Source organism: Rhamphochromis longiceps, linkage group LG7, assembly GCF_057381845.1.
Source record: "Rhamphochromis longiceps isolate RC_006_pf linkage group LG7, R_longiceps_female_GT1.1, whole genome shotgun sequence".
Taxonomy (NCBI): domain Eukaryota; kingdom Metazoa; phylum Chordata; class Actinopteri; order Cichliformes; family Cichlidae; genus Rhamphochromis; species Rhamphochromis longiceps.
In genome coordinates this window covers 66,674,193-66,695,612 of record NC_140563.1, presented here as the reverse complement: position 1 = coordinate 66,695,612, position 21,420 = coordinate 66,674,193, and the positions used below count along the sequence as shown (strand labels likewise).

Below are 21,420 nucleotides of genomic sequence, written 5' to 3'. Positions count from 1 at the left end.
TTCCCCTCCACATGGCAGTGCAATTGATTTCCTGACAGGAAGCGTCACTCTTAGCCTCTATACTGTAACTGCATCCACTTAACCCTCACGTCATACTGGGCTCTTTTTGTGCCACTTTTTTCATTCGTATGAACGCCATTTCCGCTGTGTTGGGTGTAGCATAGCCAAACTTGCCAGCCGGTTTCGTTTTTGTAAAATCTTCAAATTTTCAGTCTGATTTTCTTACAACAGCCTAACACGGCTTAGCAGCAAAAATACTCACACTCAACACCCTAGGGACCGTTTTGTGCCCCATTGAAACCCATTATAAACGCTATTTTTCACGGCAAAAAAATTACGGTCAAATCGATCGTGATCGGTTATGTTTCCGCTTCCGCTTGCAGTACTGGCCTTAGAGTTGTAATTTTTTTATTTGTCCACCGGGTGGCGCCCTTGCTCCACATGTGACGCCTGCTGGAACATACACATGTTCTCCAGCGGCCTGCTCGAGACAGATACCCGGAAAAGGCAGACTAATTTCCCGCGTACAGCAGCAGCTTGGCCCGCTGCTCGTTCCGGACCATTTTCTGCCCTTAGGTTCGTTTGATTTTTTTTTTTTTTTTTTTAATCAACAGGAAATGACGTATTTGTTTTCACGTGGTAGCGGAAGTGTGTGCTGCAGACACGGGAACCGAACCATATGCTCCGGCGCTGCGCGAAACACACCCGCGGCAGAGGCACTCCTCCCCGGGGGAGCAGGAGCAGCAGCGCCGCCTGGGGACATTTTTGGCTTCTGGAAAAAAAATTAAAACCGGATCGAAATTAATGTTCGTGCCAATCTTTTGTCCATCTAAAGGCCTAATTATAATAACAATAAAATATTACTTCAAATGTTTTTTTTGGAAAATATTTTATGTTTTATGTTTTATGTTTTTGGGGCAAAAAAAGCAGTGCGCTCATGTGACGAAACCGGGATATAAAGGGTTAAAATCCGCGAAATGTAATTAAAACTTGACATGAATATTTCAAGGAGAAGTAGGTCTAAAAGATTGGCTAATTTAAAGTGGAATAAAATATTAATATATACATTTTTTATAGCACTTTTTGGGCGTGGTCGATAGTGTGCATTTTATGAAATCCGCTCCTGGAAAAAAAATAAAAGGCGATCGAAATGACTCTTGGTGCCAATCTTTAGTCCATCTAAAGGCCTAATTATAATAACAATTGAATATTACCTCAAATGTTTTTTTTGGAAAATATTCAAGTTTTTTGTTTTTTGGGGCAAAAAAAGCAGTGCGCTCATGTGACGAAACCGGGATATAAAGGGTTAAAATCCGCGAAATGTAATTAAAACTTGACATGAATATTTCAAGGAGAAGTAGGTCTAAAAGATTGGCTAATTTAAAGTGGAAAAAAATATTAATATATAAATTTTTTATAGCACTTTTTCGGGCGTGGCAGAAAACGGTCCCTAGGGTGATAAGTGTGAGTATTTTAAAGGATGACGTGAGTTATTAAAGTGCTTCACTGTCACTGAATGACTAGACCTGCGACACAGTTTCCAACCTTCCCCTCAGAGTTGCATAACTAACACAGATACAGGAAATCCGTGTGTAGCTTTACTCTCATGACGGTTTGTTCCAACTGTAGCAGCAAAATGTCCAGTACCTGACAAACTTGAACTAACTGAGTTTTTAGCTGCCTCAGGCCTCATTCAGATGAGATTCACAAGGGTTTTATTGTTATGTTCTCTGATCACTTTCTATAAATATCAACAGCCAAGATTGACTCCTGGTTTTCTGTTCATGTAGTTTTTATCGCACCTATTTTCTGTCTTTTACCTACATTATATTAGTGTATCAATGCAGACAGTTTTCTCCAAGTTGAAAAACCACTATTACCACTGACGTCTAACCCAGACTTAGGAAATGATATGACAGGCAAAAGAAATAAAAGTTATCAAGAGAGCAAAAATAATTCAGAATCTTTGAAAATTAACAAAGTTAATTCATATACAATATATCAGGGAAATGCTGTACTTTGTGTAATACAAATTTGTACCAAAAGGTGTTGCAATAAATCATTGTAGCCTGTATTTGGATTATGGATTAACAACACATTTTAATTACAACGGAGGCCTTCGCCTCGAGGAAATGGGGTAGAGGTAAAAAGAAGCAAAAAACCCCCATCAGAGCATAAAGGTTCAGCAGCACACAGCATTGCATGTGTACTGTGTGCTTACTTCTGATGTGCACCAATATTTCCTATAATTCATAGAACATCTTTTTTTATAAAGACTTATTAAAATCCCTCCACTAGTTCTCTAACCTGCCCTGAGTTCACCTGAACAGATACACAGTAACAATCCAAAGTGATACAAATGGTTTCATAACCCTACACAAATGAGCAGGGACAAGGAAGCAGTGTGAGAAAGGGTTACCATGGTGCGACACTGAGATGTGTAATTTGGCAAGAGGTCCTCGTGAATGAAGAACAAAAGAGGGCATTATGTGTAATTTTAAAACAGGGCTAGGAGTGAGAGTGATAATAGAGTTAATACAATAATGGAATTCGTGCCACTATGTGCCTTCCTGGGAATCGTTCTGTCAGTAATGTTTAATTCAAGTCAGTTTTATTTATATCATACCAAATCACAACAACAGTGCTTTTGATTATAAGGTGAAACCCTGAAATAATAGAGACAAATATGTGTAACTTTACTCGTGAAGTCATGTGCAGATTGCAAGGAAAGTGACAGTTTCCTGTCACACCTGTATAATGTAAAATGATACCAGTTTTTAACTGAAGTCTTCCAGCTTTTCACTCACTGTTTCGTGTTGTTTTGTGGGTCACATGTATTATCATCATGTAAAGCAGGTTTTCCCTTCCAGCACATATTTTCTATAGAAAACACCCGACCATAATCCCACCGAATATTTTTGCACAGACCAGATTTTGTACAAAAAAAGTTTCACTTTCACCTTTGAACTTTAGTATATTTTGTTCCTGTTTCCTCTTTCTAGATTGATGACTACACTACTTCAAATTCGAGTTCTAATTCAGCTCTGTGATTGATTAATAAAGCAGTGAGGTGAAGTAAACAAACAAATATAAAGAAAAAAAAAAGAGAAGTCAAAAGAACAAAGACGAAGCTTTCATCAAAGCAGTAAACATTTAAAACGTAGAAAATGTGCAAATTTGCTAGTTTAGATTCATTAAAATAAGAAAATAAATGTTTAAAAGCGAAAAAGGTGAGCCATGCCTGGTGGGACTGAGCTTGGTTGTCATGGCAACCATTCCTAGGCAGAGCTAAAGAGAGAAACAGAAGCATCAGAGGCAGAGAAAAGAAAAGAGGACAGGTCCATTTTGTTCTCAAGAAACTGCTGTAGAGACTGACTGTTTCTCCCCAAACTCGAAAAGCTCACTGAAGGAAAAAAAGCTCTTTTTTTGTTGCTGTTTTCTGGGCAGCATTCCTCAGTGAAAGGGACACTGAAAACAGGTCTGTAAATAACTTCTCACCCACTGACACTTTGGCTGCCTGACCACAGTTAGTTAAGAGGATGAAGAGAGGCTTTGAAGTTAGGCCCTCCTCTGTGGCAAGTTGACTGTGATATCCACATGCCTCACTGGTCATCTCAGTAGCTTTGCCGACAGTGCTGTTTACCAGATCCTTCACACTGCTGAAGGAGAACTCAGCAGATACACGAGGGGTGGGGAAACAGGAATTTATTGCGTAGTAGAAAACCTGTACCAACTACAGTGATAATTATTAATCGGGTAGAGGTTCTCTGTGAAGACACAAAACAGCAGCAATAAGAAATAATACAAAAGACAAAAGAGGCGCAACTACAACACCAAGACACAAAAACACAAAGAGACTCGAACTTACAAGAACAGAGATTAAAACAAGAACAGACTCTGATCAACGCCAAAACAACCGCAAAGAGATGCACGACATTCACAAAGAGGGCCAAAGCAACGACACATACACAAAATATCTACGGAGACGCAAAGCAAGCAAAAAAAAAGAAGAAGAAAGATATACTAAAGTAGCACAAAGACATTCAACCACAAAATGAGCTCAAAGAATATATGATGAGAAAGATTAATAACCCTGGCTCTTTCGCATGACATTTGAGAAATTGTTGTTAATATAAGGACCTAACAGTGTTTTACAAAAGCTCAGGTACATTTTTAATAACCTAATAATTCATTCTAGAAGATCCTAAAGCTTCCACGTTGCAGAGGAAATATGCTGACCTAATAACTTGCTTATGGGTTACGTCCAACTGTGTCCTAAACTATCTTAGAAAACATTTCTTGGGGCAATGTCGACACCAAATCCTACACACATCTAATGGAAAACACCTTCTCAATAGAAATTTAAAAATCATCTACAGATGATCCACAGTTACACACCACACAGACTTCATAGGAGACGATAATGGTATCTTTCCACTAGTAGCAATGGCGTCACAAGGACAAATATAGCCGATGTAATGCAACGGTAATTGATTTCACAACCAGCTGTCTTACATAAGCACGACAAAGTGAATAATAGAGCTGGTGAGAAAGAGCCTGGAAAAAGGCAGAGACGAGGGGATGAGACAACGGCGTGAAAGAAAGAAAAAAGGTTAAAGAGATGGGGTAGGCGTTCAACCACAGACATATGCAAGAGGGGCAAGAAGAGAACTAATGTGTCAAGTCTGTTTAGAAGAATGGACGAAAAACTAAGAGACAGAAAACTGTCAAACAGCTGTGACAAATCCTAAATTCAGAGAAACAAAAATATGCAGAGACAAAGTAAGTACCAGTAAAGAACACCACACAGACAGCTGCAGCCAGTGCTGGGAACATCGCATTTATACTCAGACCCACAACAAACTGTTAACTAAAACTAAATATTCAAAGTTTAAAAGTCCACAATGTTTAACTCTTTTTAAGTTGAGCTAATACGTCTGAAAAAGGGATTCCTCTTTATGTTTTTAGTCAACTTGAATGAAAGAGATTGTTTAACAAGTTATTTCAAATACATACGTTACATTAATTTAAATGCAACTAAAATCAACAAACTCTACATTTCTGGAAACGTCTGAAAGAGCAGACGATACTCTGCTAAGAAGCTACACTATTTGTTGCAGTTATTTTCCCCCTGTAAGATTTTATTTTTCAATTATCAGTGGGCCAAAAATATAAAATTAGCTTTAACCAAAGCTAAGAACTAACCTTAATGAGCCTTATATGACTGGCTTTAGGTTTTTCTTCTTCTCTGTATTCTGGGTCCAGTCAAACTTGAATTTGAATCTCCATAATGATACATTTTTAAGCTAAGTTTTTACCATCTTGACATTTTCAAATCAATAGTAACCATATTTAGATGAAAGAGTGAAGATGGTGAGTGACACTTGCTCACACCTACTTTGAATGCCTAATATCAACTTAATGATGATATTATTTTAAAAAGGGGGCACCAGTAATCTCAAAATAAAGAGTGACTTTAGCTACTTGAGAAAATAATATAGATTTTTCAATCAGAGCCCAGCAAACAGAAATATTTTGGATAATGAACTATAAGCTATCCTTATATCTCAGATATATTATGATGACCCTGGAGGCAGGACTGCAACACTTTCTATGCAGACAAATGAGAAATTCATTCCAAGGATTTATTGAGGTGAAATCAGGATAAAGTGCTAATCCTTGAAGATTTATTTTTATCCGTTACATCTTTAAGGTTCAGAGCTCACAGATACTCTAAACATGTGCATAGTGTGGGTAAAGTTGTCATTTTCACTGGATTATTGGTCAGTGACGTTCGTGTCTCTGTACTAGGGTTTGTCTGTTCAGACATTAGACAGCTCACACATTCTGTGCGATACGAGTTGATCTCCACCAGACTGTGTTGGAGTCTGAAGACCCACAAAAGTGCATTCCCAGTTGACATAAGAATTTATAGTTTTATTCTTAGATTACGTTGAGCTGCAGTATCTGTGTCACATCCAAGCAGCTCTGCTATCTTCTGTGACTAAGTGCAATCTCTCAGCTTAACCAGTCACTTCCTTTGTTACTTTAATATGAAGGTAACATAAAGTAATCTATTACATATTACTGGTTATTTACTTAATGATACATTATTTCCATGTTACTCCATAACATGGCTAAACTGTTGCATAATTACCAATTAAAAATATAAACAAACTACAGCAGTGCTTCTCAATTATTTTCTCTTACGTCCCCATTAGGAAGAAGAAAACATTTTGAAAACACACATCCTGCTGTGTGCTGTGTGTGTGCACATGCTCGGTGCAAAAAACCCTGCCACCTACTGTAGTGGATGTGCAATTGCACTTTATTCTAGTATTTATTCTAGCACGGCGAAAAAAGCATGTTCCCTGGGGTCACATTGTTACATTAGTCCAAGACTACAGTCCATGGTGGCACAAATCCCGGTCCTATGAGGACAAACATGTGATCTTTATGTTAGTGTTTATGTTCAAATGCAAAGCCCACTACACGACAATTAATTGGGTATCATATAACTACTGAGATTACGCTTTTCAACAGGCAAACAAAAGCCTTCATATGAAACGGACAAAAAAGGCGTAAAAAATACTGGATTCCTTTGAAAAAAGAGACCCTGAAATGTAGAAACAGATGAATAGTTTTAACAGCTTTCAAAACATCCAGAATAGTTTGATGTTATTGAGTGGTCATACAGGGGTTTCCAGTGAGCGATCTAAAAAGAAAGCGTTAAAGGGGGGATTAGCTAAATTTAAACAGTTTCTGTTTCTATGGGCCTCGCTTTAATCACACCCTGTACAGCAAAAAATTTTCATGGTTTTTTAACTTCACTTCACAATTTATATAAACAAAAACACCTCGGTCATGGTCAGTGTTTGTTATACTATGAGCTCTGACATTTTATCAGCAAGACAGCTTAAGTACCTCTGAAGTGCAGCATTGATGAAAAATAACTATCGCTACGATTACAGTTTTTGTCTAATTCTGGTATTCATAGTGACAAATATGCCACCATTATTGTATTAACTGCATATAACTCAAACCCATTTTGACATATTTCTTCTCAGTTTAACAAACTGGAAAACTAAGTGTTGCTTTTCTATAAAGATGAAGGATGATGAAGATGAAATGGTGATAATGAGGCAAAGTGATTACAGAGGAAAAAGGAAGACAGGCAGCTATTCAGTGAGGAAGCAGGACGAAGGGAGGTGTTGTTGTCTGGTCTCTGTTCTCATATTAATGCCCCTCATGGCTCTGTTCCAGTGGCTCCAGAAAGGTCACATTCAGCCATTTAATAAACTAGACAGGAGGGGAAGGAAACAAGGAGGAAAGAGGTAAACAGACATGTGGTCTGGAAGAAGGCTTGACTGACGTTTGTGTGAATGTTGTTTTAAAAGAACTCAGTTTTTAATGTGAAGACAAGTAGTCAGAGATTCTTCTTCTGTTTTCTTTCCTCAGCGCTAATAACACCAAGCAACATGTAACTTTAATGAGCATAAACTCTTTGATATTGCTATTAAAGCCCAAGCTAACGAAACAAAGAAGAGTCTGGGTCTGTGTCCACTAAGGGGCGTTTTATTCTTTTGCCTTGAAGCACTAATGACCTCATTTTCAAAGTGTTCCTCTCAAGCACTTGCTAATGCTAGGTTACAAAAGACTTTCCTCCAGTACGCAACGAGTGTAGCTATGATCCAAAAGTTTAACTTCAACTGAGAGTCCTGTGGCACAGTGGAAAATAACCTCATTCTGATTTGTCCTTGTCTTCCTCTTTAACTCATATTAGTTGGACTGAGGGCAAGTGAAAAACTGTCCTGTGCCCTGACCCTTCTAAAAGCTGAAATTGGATGCCGTGTCCTACAGCCTAAAGAGACACTCTGTCACGTCTAGCTAGCTCAGAATACAGCACCTTAGCATCTTACTGGTTTTAGCAGATACAATCACTGTCTTTGTCACTCATTTCTTGAAAAAAACTATAGGCTATATGTTTTATTCTCAATATCAAACTTTATAATGAAGTGATATTTTTTTACTGCTGGTTTTGTTTTTATTGATCTAAACTAAAGAAAACATTGGGGTGAACTATGCTGCACATTTTGTAGTCTGCCTTAGTGATATTGTAGTTTCAATGCGGGACTATCACATTGTTAAGGTGTCCACTGTTAGTGCAGTCGTGGATCATGAGTTTATTATCTACACCTGCTTTCAGTTTGTTAAATCTTTTTCCATTGTGATTTTTTAAAAATTTCAGCCTTTTACTAATTAACTTATATTTGAGCTTTCTTTTTAAACCCCTTTGAATGCTGGTGGTCTGAGTACACCTACATTAGGAAAAAAGAGTCCAAAACAATAAAACTACATAGTTCAAAATTAATTAAACTATAATAAAATGCACATGGCTCGTCTCTATACAGTGATATTTGTTTCTCTATCAAGTTTTGACCTGATAGCATCTTTGCTATGGTGAGAACAAAGTGACTGAGGTGGCTAGCACATTTTTGTTTTCTAGTAATATTAGATGTTTTTGCAAAAGACTGAAACAAGAATTCTTACTTTAAAAGGCTGATGTGCAGCAGCGTATTCCTCTCTCTTCAGAGCCATGGCAGGGGGGGGGGGGCACGGTATGACAGGTTTTTGATGGGGCTCCCACACAAACGCAAGGCAGGAGATGAAGCATCGCCAAATATGTTTCCAAACCAACTTCCTTCCATGCCAAAGACTAGAAAATATGGTGCAAAACCTTCCAAACATGTCTGTGTCTTGTGGCTGCACGTTACTATGCTATATCATATTTGGTGAAGACAGGACCCCAAAGAAAGACTCTTATTCAGGAAGATATCAAATGAAACAATCATTTATTGAAGGTCAAACCAAGTCCATAGAAATCGCAGTAAAATTAATCTGTAGAATGAAGGTAATTTCATCATGCCACCATATCTCCATCTAAAAATGAAAGGTTTGCTTAACGTATTTTGATTAAGTTTCATGAACAGGTCATAAATTTGTCAGTTAAATTTCATTCACTTGTGTAGTGTCAATTTATTAATAGTTCATTAAGTTCAAATATTTGAATTTGGTAAACCAAACAAAATTCATGTTAATTTTCTCAGAGTTAAAATTAAGTAACGTGAACGTTTCATAGTTTGTGAGCACACAAAAACTAGAAAACGTCACCACATGTTGGATTTCACACACTCTGTTTGGAAAGCTCTTTTGAAACAACCAGTTAAAATTAATATTTGACTCAGTGTCCCATTAAATCTGTTTAACCTGATTTAATTGTAACAGACTCTAACAGTGATGTTAGTGCTGAATGTTGTAAAAATCCTAAGTGTAGCAACTTTTATACATAAGAAATTCCATACAGTACTGTAAAATTAAATACATTTGTTTTTTATAGTTAATATAAAAAGCTTACTGTTTAAAATTAACAGATATCTTAAATATATTTAAGATAAATTAAACAGTAAAAGGCAAAAATTGAGTTTAGTATTCGTGGGCGTTGCTATTTTGTTGTTCTGGCTGTAAAACTGCACGCTCATTTGGTAACAACTTTAATCATTTAAGTGTTAATCACCAGTCATTAGCCAATGATCACATCACACACTCACACATATGACCAAGAGTTGTTAAATTGACTTAAACTTTTTATTCAATATGACCTGAAATGACTGAATGACACCATAAACTCGATAGCAAAGTGTTTACAGAGGTCCAGTAGACTTGTGGTGTAATCTATATTGGTGAATATCATGCGCCACTAGGGGGCAGTACTTACCCTTCTAGACAGGAAGTGATGCTATGTCATGAACATAGAGTGAGCTGGAATAAAGATGGTGGGATTCCACGTTATCGCCTAAATGAGGAGTTTTATTAAAAGAGCCCAACGCAACATGGTGTCAGAAGTGCACTCGCTCTAGGCGGCGAAGAGAGACAGTGAAAAAAAAATAACCGTCAGCTTGGCGAACGGCTAGTGACGAAAATGACGGAGCAAGCAGCAGCATTACCGGCGACTCCTGGCCCGGTTACGGCAGCTCCACCAGCGGCTACTTTCACCATCAAGCCACCGGAACCGTTCGACTTCACAAAGCCCCAAGAATGGGAGAAGTGGATCAGACGTTTCGAGCGTTTCAGAATGGCAAGTAATCTGAATGGTTCAACTGATGCTAACCAAGTGAACACATTAGTATACTGCATGGGAGACGAGGCTGACGACGTGCTAAGGGGACTAGACCTAACAGACGGGCAGCGCCAGCAGTACGATGCGGTCAGAAACGCATTTGACAGACATTTTGTCCCCAGAAAGAATGTGATTTATGAAAGAGCAAAGTTTAATAAGCGAGTACAACAGCCAGCGGAAACAGTTGACTCCTTCATAACAGCTCTATATGCTCTCGCTGAAAACTGTGAATATGGTGAACTCCACGATGAACTTTTGAGGGATAGGCTCGTTGTGGGTCTTAAAGATTCATCACTGTCGGAGAGAATGCAGCTCAACAAAGATTTGACGCTAACCAAAGCTATCACAATGGCGAGACAATCTGAGGAAATAAAAAGACAGCAAACTGACCTCAGAGGCGAAAGCAGCACAGGCAAAACAGCCATGGACGCCGTGCATGTCAGAAAGTCACAGCCCAATAAATTCAGAAGCAGAGAGCAAAAGCAGTTCAAGCCACGAAAACCACAAATAAAAAAACAAGAAAATAAAACGTGTTTTAAATGTGGAAAAACACAGATGCACCCAGCAGCACAGTGCCCAGCTAAAAATGCGGAATGCCACAACTGCGGGAAACGTGGACACTACGGGAGAGTTTGTAGGTCTACAGCTGTGCATGAGGTGGCAGACTGTGCAGATGGACTCTTCCTAGGTGAACTGGATTCAGGAGAAGACCCGTGGCTTGCTAACATCTGCGTGAGAGGCAAAAGCATGACCTTCAAATTAGACTCGGGGGCAGATGTCACAGCTATCTCAGAAGAGACATTCAAAGACATTAAGCACCCAAATGAGCATCTGCAAAAAGCTGAGAAGCCACTGTATGGACCAGGAGGTGCAGCACTGACCGTGCTTGGGTCCACAAAGGAGGACATTTCCTACAGTGACAGGAGCACTGCAGAGACAATCTATGTAGTCAGAAATCTGCGTGTAGCTCTCTTAAGCAGGACAGCTTCTGTGAGACTGAAACTAATTGCCCGAATGGACAATGTTGACCTTGAGACAGTGAAGAAAGCGTACCCGAAGCTATGGGATGGGCTCGGGCTTGTTCAAAAACCGTACACGATTAAGCTGAAGCCCGACGCTAAACCTTATTCACTGAAAGTGCCCAGGCGTGTTCCGCTCCCACTACTGGGCAAAGTCAAAGCAGAGCTACAGAGGATGGAACAGTTGGGGGTGATCAGTCGTGTGGAGGAGCCCACAGACTGGTGTTGCGGCATGGTCGTAGCCCCTAAAAAGGACAAAGAGACAGTCCGCATCTGCGTGGACATGACACCTTTAAATGGGTCGGTGTGTCGTGAAAGATATATTCTTCCCTCTGTCGACCAAACACTAGGCATGCTCACAGGGGCACAGTATTTCTCCAAGCTTGATGCTAACATGGGCTTTTGGCAAATACCGCTGTCCAAAGAATCTGCTCTCCTCACCACATTTATTACGCCATTTGGGAGGTACCATTTCAACCGTCTGCCATTTGGTATTTCCAGTGCACCAGAGCATTTCCAAAACATGATGGTGACGGAAGTGACAGCCGGCCTCGCGGGAGTCGTATGCCACATGGACGACATCCTGGTCTGGGGATCTACAAGAGAGGAGCACGACATGAGACTCCACGCTGTCCTCGACCATGCAGAGAAGGCAGGCGTCACCCTGAACATGTCAAAATGTGAGTTTGGCAAAAGAGCAGTGAAATTCTTAGGATTCATTGTGTCATCTGAAGGCATGAGCCCCGACCCTGACAAAACTAGTGCGGTGCAGAAGATGAAAGAGCCAAGCACTGTGAGTGAGCTTAGGAGCTTCTTAGGAATGGTGAACCAGCTGGGGAAATTCATCCCAAACCTTTCTGAAAAAGACAAACCACTGAGAGACTTGCTTTCAACTAAAAACATGTGGTACTGGGGGCATGAGCAACAAAACGCCTTTAACAGTTTAAAACAAGAACTGTCATCTGCACCAGTGCTACAGCTCTACAACCCAAACAAACCCCAGAAGATCTCAGCAGATGCTTCTTCATATGGGTTGGGGGCAGTCTTACTACAGAAAGACAATGATTGACATTGACAGCCACAGAGCAGCGCTACGCTCAGCTGGAAAAAGAAGCGCTAGCGCTCACCTGGGCCTGTGAAAGATTCAGTGACTTTATTCTAGGGCTACACTTTGAGCTTGAGACCGACCATAAGCCACTAGTGAGCCTACTCAGAGGACAAGCCCTGGATTTGCTTCCACCGCGGATACAGAGATTCCGCATGCGCCTGATGAGGTATTCTTACACTATAAGGCACATTCCAGGCAAAAGCCTCACCACGGCCGACACGCTGTCACGGTTGCCGTTGGCAGGCAACGTGATTCCCAGAGACAATGACCTTATGGAGGACACTGATATCTACGTTGACACAGTGCTGGAGGGCCTTCCTACTAGCAGCAAATACCTTTCAGATCTCCGTGAGCAGCTGCAGTCTGACAGCGTCTGTTCGCAAGTCATGAAGTACTGTGCAGAGGGCTGGCCGGACAGGAACCAGCTGCAGGGAGTGGTAAAGCACTACTGGTCTGAAAGAGCAGTTTTGAGTGTACACAATGGACTACTACTGAGAGGTACAAGGTTGGTCATACCTGCAAACATGCGAAACGCAGTTCTGGACAAAATACACGAGGGACACCAAGGAGTAGTCAAGTGTAGAGAACGTGCGCGACAAGCAGTGTGGTGGCCAGGCCTGAGTAACCAGATCGGTGAACTTGTCCTTAAGTGCAGGCTGTGCATTCAGGAGAGAGTTAATGTGAGGGAACCTCTTATGCCCACACGTTTACCTGAGAGGCCATGGCAGAACTTAGGAGCTGATCTGTTCACACTAAAAGACAAAAACTATCTGTTAGTAGTGGATTACTTCTCGAGATATGTCGAGATTGCTCAACTCAGTCCAACTCGTTCAGCCAATGTGATTGTGCATTTACAGTCAATATTTGCACGCCATGGAATCCCTGAAGTATTGATCACCGATAATGGGCCACAATTTGCATGTCAAGAAATGAGAGACTTTGCAAAGGACTACTGTTTTGAGCATGTTACCAGTAGTCCCAGGTACCCGCAGAGCAACGGCAAAGCGGAGAGAGGCGTCCAGACCGTCAAGAATCTCCTCAAAAAGGTTAGCGATCCATACAAGGCGTTGCTGGCATACAGAACAACAGCACTGGCAAATGGCTACAGCCCGGCTCAACTTCTCATGGGGCGCAGGCTTCGTACTACCTTGCCAATGCTTCCTGAAACCTTACAGCCCCGTCTGCCTGATTTTCAGCAGGTTAGTTGTTCGGAGAGAGAGAAACGGCTGAGACAAACCGAAAGTTTTAACAAGAGACATAGAACAAGAGAACTGGATAAATTGGTGCCAGGACAACCAGTCTGGATCACGGATGCAAGAGCACAGGGCACAGTGACAGCAGTCCACCCGACTCCACGATCGTACGTCATCAGTGGGCCCCAAGGGACAATTAGAAGGAACCGCAGTCATCTTGTGCCGATCCCGCAAACAGAGGCTCAAACCGAAGCCACACAGATCCAAGCTACTCCTACAGAGACAGTTTCTGAGCCAAGCGCACCCCATACACCAGGTGTGGTTAGAACCCGGTCTGGTAGGGAGGTGATTAAACCGAAAAGACTTGATCTGTGAAGCTGATTGTTTGAAAACGGAAAAGTGTGTTTCAAATGCTAAGTTGTGGTTTTAAGAGTAGCATGTTGAAAAGAAAAAAGTGTTTATTCTGTTACAGGTTGAAAAGAAAAGAGAAAGTGTTTATTCTGTTACAGGAGGAAAAGAAAAAGTGTTTATGACAATACTGACTTTATGTTTCCTGAAATGTTGGGGTATGCCTGTATTGAAAAAACTATATGCAGTTATGTTTTGTTTGAAGAACAAAAGAATGTACCAGTCTGACTTCAGTAAAGGGGATGTGGTGTAATCTATATTGGTGAATATCATGCGCCACTAGGGGGCAGTACTTACCCTTCTAGACAGGAAGTGATGCTATGTCATGAACATAGAGTGAGCTGGAATAAAGATGGTGGGATTCCACGTTATCGCCTAAATGAGGAGTTTTATTAAAAGAGCCCAACGCAACAGACTAGGGCTGGGTGTCCTCACTGATTTCTAGAATCAGTTCGATTACAATTCACAAGACCTCGATTCGATCGATTTGATTTGAATCGGGGAAATTTTGCCTCAGACAGTCAGAAATATTATAATTCTCATCATTTATCAGTACATATCCATATTTTTATATCTAGAAAAAGAAAGGTGACAATTGTGAGACTTTATCAAAGGCGTAAGCATCACAGTGTTAAAGTAATGGACCAAAAAACACCGAAAAACATGGAGGAGATTTTCCTGGCCTGTCTTTTTATAGCAGGCGGTACAACAAAAACAGAAGAAAACCATGAATCAACATATTGCGGCGAGCTCAGACAAGGAGGAGACAGAGGTGTCATTTGGTCTTGCTTCCCGCAAGTTAGCCAGGGAGCACAGCCGTTATTTAGCATTCAACAGAAAACACAACAACAACAAAAAGGCGCTCTCTCCACCCAGAAACACACAGTCGCAGAGAGAGAGCGTCACCTGTAATCATAGCAACATAATGCTGCCGCCTGGAACAACAGAACGTAGCTGTCAAACGCCAAACACCCCTGACCCACTACATAGCCCACACCTAAGGGGTCAGTCATCCCCGACAACCCCATTACCCAACACAAAGGCGATCTCGAATAGCAGGGGACCCCATCAGAACATGGGGTGCCACCAACATCCCCTGCCCCGGCGGCTGCTGGAGCGGGCGGTCGGTACGGTGTCTGTCCTGGTGCAACATTACCATGCGCCCCGGGCCTGGTATGCAGATACGGTAAACCAGTTCTGTTAGCCGCTCCAAGACCTCTGCCGGTCCTTGCCAGTGACTGCACAGCCTGGGGGGCACTCCTCTCTTGCGAACTGGGCAGCACACCCAAACCTTGTCGCCAGGCATGAAAGCTCCCCCTTGGCACCTGGTGTCGCAGGCTCTTTTCTAGGAGGCCGTCGTGGGTCTCCACATTGTTGTACTGGCAGTGGTAGACCTTCACTTCGAGCCCCTGTCCCGACACCCCCGTCCAACCTGGGCATTGTGCCGCCTCCAGCCAGGCCCTCACCTGAACCAACGTTGCGTCAGCCTCCTGCTCCCGCTTCAGCTGCTGCGTGGTCAACGGGAGCCATCCCCCTCGGCTGGCTGTGGCCTGAGCAGTAGCCATGCCCAGTGCCTCCTGGGCCCGGTTCTCCTGTCGTTTCGAGAGGGGCAGCCGGTGTGGGCGCAGACGGATGGGTTGAGCAGAGCCGGTGTCGATGGTGTGCTGAACCAGCCGCGTCTGCCTGCAGTCTTTGTCACTAGCGGCGATGATGTCCACATTCTCGTCCAGGAGGCACCTCAACCGCTGGCACTGGTCAACGGTGAGACCTACGCTGCTGCGCTGCCACAGGTCATCAACAGCTTGGGTTGTCTCGGTCGAGGGAGGTTTGTCTGGCCTAGAGGCTGGGGCTGAGGCGAGTAGAGATGGTCCAGAGCCACCGGCATCCGAAGTCTGTTGAGTGGCAGCTGCCTGAAGCCCGGCTTGTCTGTCTGTGGTCCCCTCCGTTCCCTGCTTTTGGCCGCACTGGAGGGCCAGAGTCTCTGTACCAAGAGTGATAGCCAGCTTTACGGTGTCAACACAGGCCCCCCAGCGGGTCAGTAGATCAAGGCTGATGATGCACTGGTCTTGGATGTCAGCAAGCCAGAAGTCATGCACCAGCTCCAGATCCTTCACTCGGATCCGCAATGGTTTCTTCCCCCGCATGTCAGTCCTATCCCCTGTCACCGTCATCAGCTGGGTGTCGGTGGGTGACCAACCCATCACAAGTGGCCCGGACGTCCCAGGGAGCACCCCAGGTCGTATTAGGGAAATAGTAGACCCCGTATCCACCGGAGCCTGGCAGGGCTGGTCCTCAACACAGCAGCTCAGGTAGAGTCCCTTGATATGCCCGACTCGGCCCACCACCGTGCATTGTTCTTGGAGGGGGGCAGGAAGCTGGAGCGGTGGTCCCCTCACTACACCGCTCCCCCTCTTGTTTCCCTGAGGCCGCATAGTTCTGGTCTTCGGGGCGGGCGCCAGGCAGTCGCGTGCCACATGGCCAGGCTCATCACACCGGTAGCAACGGTCGGTCTGTCGATGGGACGCCCAAGTTCGAGGCATGGCCAGGCGTCCGTGTTGGCGCAGTCACTCTGGAAAGAGTCCTCGCAGAAAAGCATGCAGGCTAAGCTCCTCACGGGCTGCTGCTGGGAAATCCGGGTAGCCACGACAAGCATACAGCAAAACATCCACTACAAAGGTGCCCAGGCTCTCCCCCGGCCGGATGGTCAGATGCTCCCTGCTCTGATCAGTGGAGTGCCGCTGCCCAAATCGCCTCTTGATGCCATGGTGAGGGCCTGGAGCTCATGCTGCTCTGCCGGGGCTAGGTCAAGGAGTACCTGCAGTGCATCTCCTTCCAATGCTAGCGCTAGGTGCGTAGCAGCGCTCTCTCCACACAGAAACACCAGGGAACACAGCTGTAACTAATCAGGAAAACTAGACAGGGAAGGTAAAACTAAATACCAAACATACAAGAAAGGGCTTACCAAAATAAAACAGGAAATAAGTAAACTGGGGAAATCACTGATTGAGACTTTTACAATGGAAGGGTGACAGAAGGGAGGAAGGGTAAACTGAAAGAAGGAATACCAAAAATATAAACCAGCAATCAGCAGGACTTAGAAGTTCAGCACACAAAATACTGTGTTAGACATCCAAAACCACAACATACATTCTTAATTCTTGTTTTTAAAACATTAAAAATAAATTAACTTGTGATTGTATACATGAAGTTTTTAGGTCCCAGTGACTTTCTATATATTCTGTGCCATGAAACACATGCCCAGCACTAAGTGACAGACTCAGTAAACTGACGTAGGCATTCAGCTCTGGAGAATTTAGTTGAGCACCAGACACAAAGGCTGCAGTCTACTCTGTGCTCAGAAAGTCACCTTCTGTCACTGCCACTAGCACAGACAGAGCAAGTCATATATTTGTTTTGACTGGTGAAGCTTTGCTTAAAAAACGCTGCTGCGATGATGTGTTTTGTTTCCTAGGGTGGAAGATTCTTTCCATGTTAAGTAGTAGTTCTGACATTGTAAGGTCACACACACCCACACAAACACACACTTCATCAGCGTCCAGGAGCAAGTGTAAGTGGCATCTGGGCTTTGTCTCTTTAAGGGTGTTGGATAAAACGCAGAGATTATGCTGCATGACTGCCAGAGAGAGGAGAGAGGCTGCAGTAGAGGACAAAAGAGGCTGGAGAGAACGAAAAATGAGACAGAAGGGATCAGACGCAGAGATGATGATGTCACGGTCAGGGTGGTGCTGAAGGGGATTTATCCAAATCTCATTAAACATTTTGGATATTTCATATAGTTTTGGTTTTATGTTATATTTTCAGTATCTATTGCTTTGATATTTAATCGATTCATGTAACTGAAATTTGAGAAAATTTGAAAAGGAAAATGTCAAATAACACCTGCTGCACATCTATTACTGAAAATATTAGGAGTTGGTTTGACAAGGCAGTTAGCTGGTGACCATACCTGCAGCTTTGTAGGGTCACCTACAGAATCCATACATGCTTCACCAAAGCCTGAAAGTGGTTAGCATTTACAGACAGCAACACAGTGGCAATGTAATTACAGTGATCAAATCCTGGCTGGGGCCTTTCCTTTTTTGCTCTTTGCCTGCGTGGGCTTCCTCCGGGTGCTCTGGCTTTCTACTGCAGTCCAAAGATGTGCATGTTAGCCTAATTGGTGATGAAACTGGCCATAAATGTGAGGCAGAGAAAGTCCTTAAAGTGTATAGAGTGAAGTACTTTTTGAAATCAAACTGTAACACAATTCTGTCAGCCGTGCATGCAGCTGATTTGGGCTGATGGTTACCAGTGAAGGGCATTGCATCTCCTCAGTTTGTCTTGATAGTGCTATTTAATGTAAAATAAATGCAACAAAGCCTTCCAGTGCTGAGGCCTGCAGTATCAGCTAAATTAGCCCTGAGCCCTTTGAGCGTGGGCATGCTCCTCTGTGTTTCACTGTTGGTGGACTGATGTCAACATCTAGCACTGTTAATCTTCTGATGCTGGCTGAGCCCACTCGCAGGGTGTGTTCATGTGTCAGTGTCTGTTGGCTTCCTTGTGTGTAACTACGTGCTGTGGCCGTGTTGTAAAGCACAATAAGCCTGCTTGATCAGACCTTCACGTAGCCCTGTTTTTCTTGCAGCGTGTGTACTCCCAAGCTCCACTTTTAAAAGAGGAATCGCGGTCAGTAAGCATCTATGTCCACTCCAATTGTGAATGCGTTTTTGTTACTTTGCAAAGTATGATCATTACAGTGATGATCATACTTTTCCTCTTTATTCCTCTCCACTTTGGTTTACTCCTCGGGGACTGACATACAGAGTCTAGAATTGTGCAGAACCACACACTATGTAAAAGATGGACATAGTGTCTGTGCTTTAGCCCATATTTTATAGTGTGTGCATTTTAAGCCTCAGTGTTAGTATTTTGGCTACAGCCATGTTTTTGGAGCAAGCATTAGCCATAAATGAACAAGAGCATGGAGCGCTATCATACCTGCTAACTAACTTGTTAGAGACCAGTTGGCATGTGTTTGGCTGCTGCAACATTTTCTAGTATTTACATGTTTACAGTAGCGTTTAAATACAGCATGTTTTTTTTTATATAAAAAGTGGGCGTAATCATAGCAACATCACTCACGGATTTTGAACAAGAAGCTTTAACATTAGCATTTTGGTTGCTAGTATATTGTGCTTTCGAAGCCAGAAGCTAGTCTATGAAACATGCTTCAAAAGCTACCAACAAGCATTTACAGAAGTGTACATTGATGTTTAAGAAAAAGCATCACTTTAAATTTAGGGCTCAGGTTTAACATGAAATGCATTCTTGGAGTCATTTTTTGTTTAATTGTGCTCTTGAATTATTTTTGGATAAAACTGCCATGTTTTACCCTTTTGTTACAACCAATAGCACAAAAAGAGAAGGCAAAAATATGCATCTACAAATGTCATAAATGCCTCCAGTGGATCGACTGACTCACTATGGGGGATTTGCTCTTAGACATTTCTCCCAGGCTTTTTAAAATTCTGGTCATTACTGTGCTCTAGATTATCTCCCCCACTGTATATGTAAATTTTGTCTCTATGTTTCCAAAAAGTGATAGAAATACATTTTTCATTGCTGTAAAATTTTTCAAAGGATGGCAGCAGGTTTGTAGCAAAGCTGTTTTGCATCATGATTCCGTCTCTGTTTCCAATCAGCTCCTCATCTGTGAGCAGCTCTGTTTATTCCAGGTCAGCAGAAACATTTAATCAGCGATCCGATTCCTCCCAGATTTCTGAAATCATCCGGTGAAGGACGTCACCGCTGCCGTCTTCTCACAGAGATGCGAATGATTGTTTTATTTTAACTGTTGTTTTAAGGTCAGCTCCACAGCGTGCTCTGTGTGATGAAATGCGAGCGTAACCTTAGATGTGTCTTTTTCTGCGTGTTGCCATGGTGATTGCAGGTTGCTGTCCAGGATGGCGGGGATGAAGGAGCAGCAGTTCACGGAGGAGAAGCCCCTGCTGCCGGAGCAGAGAGGAGTGGACTCAGACATGGTTAGTCGACCTGTTTATTTACCGTGCGTTCTCTTTGTTGCCATTAACCTTCCTGTCTTGTAGCTGATTAGCGTGCGCAGGATGACATCCTCAGAAACTCTTGGCATATTATAACGGAGATGTTTGTGCTCATTAGCTGTGATGACTTATAATTAGACAATGAGCTTGTTTACCAGTGGAGGAGGAAATTAATGAACTCCATCCAACCATGACTCTTTGATAGCAGCACTGTGAGAAGATGAAAGCTCATTTAAGAGGAGGGTAAGAGAGAGAGAGGGAGCGGTGCAGGACATAGAGTGAAAAACAGTGAATAGGCAGTAGGTGGTTACATAAGAGCCACTTATTCCAGTCCACTTATCCATTAAATAAGCAACAGGTACAAGTTGTGGCTGAGTCAGGGGCGCTTGAATGCCTCTCATTGCAGTAATGATAAAAATGGTATAGACAATACCAAATGAAAAAGTTACTTGAAGAGGCCAGATATGAGCAATTTCCTGGTGAAGTGACTTTGTGTTAATGGAGAAGAAAGAAAAGAGATGAAGGATGCTTGAGCCAATACAGCAGGGCAAGTTCAGAGAAAGAAAATTGATTGCGCACCCTGATTGGGCAATTGTGACAAAGCTGTTGTGATCATCATAGAAACAAATTGGCAACAACATCAATCAAACCCAGAAGAACACGAAAACAAGCATAAATACATGTGGACAAGTCCTGTGCTTCAGACAGGCCTCTTATTTGTGCTGGAGGAATCAGAGAGGCGGCAAATAAAACCACATTAGGCGTGACTCACTTTACCAGTGCGTCAGAAATAAGACATCTAGTATATAGAGTAGGTCTTTTTTGTCTCAGTAGCTTATTTGAAGGAGCACAACATGCCACGCATCAATATGAACGACTAATTCTGCCATTGATCAGCTAAAGGTTGTTAGCCCTGCTCATTACGACTCTCTGCTTGTAAATAACGGAGCCATCGATCAAGCTACGTGTCTGCACGACTCAAGTTATCGTTCAGTCGAAGAGCACTTCACCCCAGACACACTCACACTTTTATCCCCCCCAGCTCTTTCAAAGTCTGTTGCTCCGGTGTTTGCAGTAGCATGTTAGTGACCTTTAAGAGCGGTTACTGAGTGATTACCTTCTGGAACCAAACACTGGTAAACTCGTCGTAAGGCATGTCGGACTAATGCTGCATTCAGTTCATATGGGGACAGCGGAGACGTCCTAAAATCCAGCGAAACAGAAACTGTAAGATTTTCATGTGTCTGAGCTTTTAAAACTAGAAATAAACTAACAGTGGTGCATTTAAATGGTAGAAAAAACTTAGAAGGTTCTCTAACTAATACGTCCCTATAGTGAAGCGCGGTGGTGGCAGCATTATGCTTTCTTTTTCTCAGCATAATATAATATTGCTGCGACATGAATAACCACAAGCCAAGGAAAAAACAACAACAGCTGTTGTTTCACACTAAAAGCC

General features: G+C 42.6%; 1 protein-coding gene across 3 annotated transcripts in view; it reads left to right on the top strand.

Annotated features, from left to right (window-relative positions):
* ndrg4 (NDRG family member 4) overlaps nucleotides 1-21,420 on the top strand; it is a 69,808-nt gene that overhangs the window by 15,547 nt on the left and 32,841 nt on the right. For all 3 annotated transcript variants that reach the window (XM_085414888.1, XM_085414887.1, XM_085414890.1), the window contains exon 2: nucleotides 19,856-19,946. In XM_085414888.1, the coding sequence (XP_085271014.1) occupies nucleotides 19,869-19,946 (78 nt within the window). In that variant the 5' untranslated portion in view covers nucleotides 19,856-19,868. The remainder of the gene's footprint in view (nucleotides 1-19,855; nucleotides 19,947-21,420) is intronic.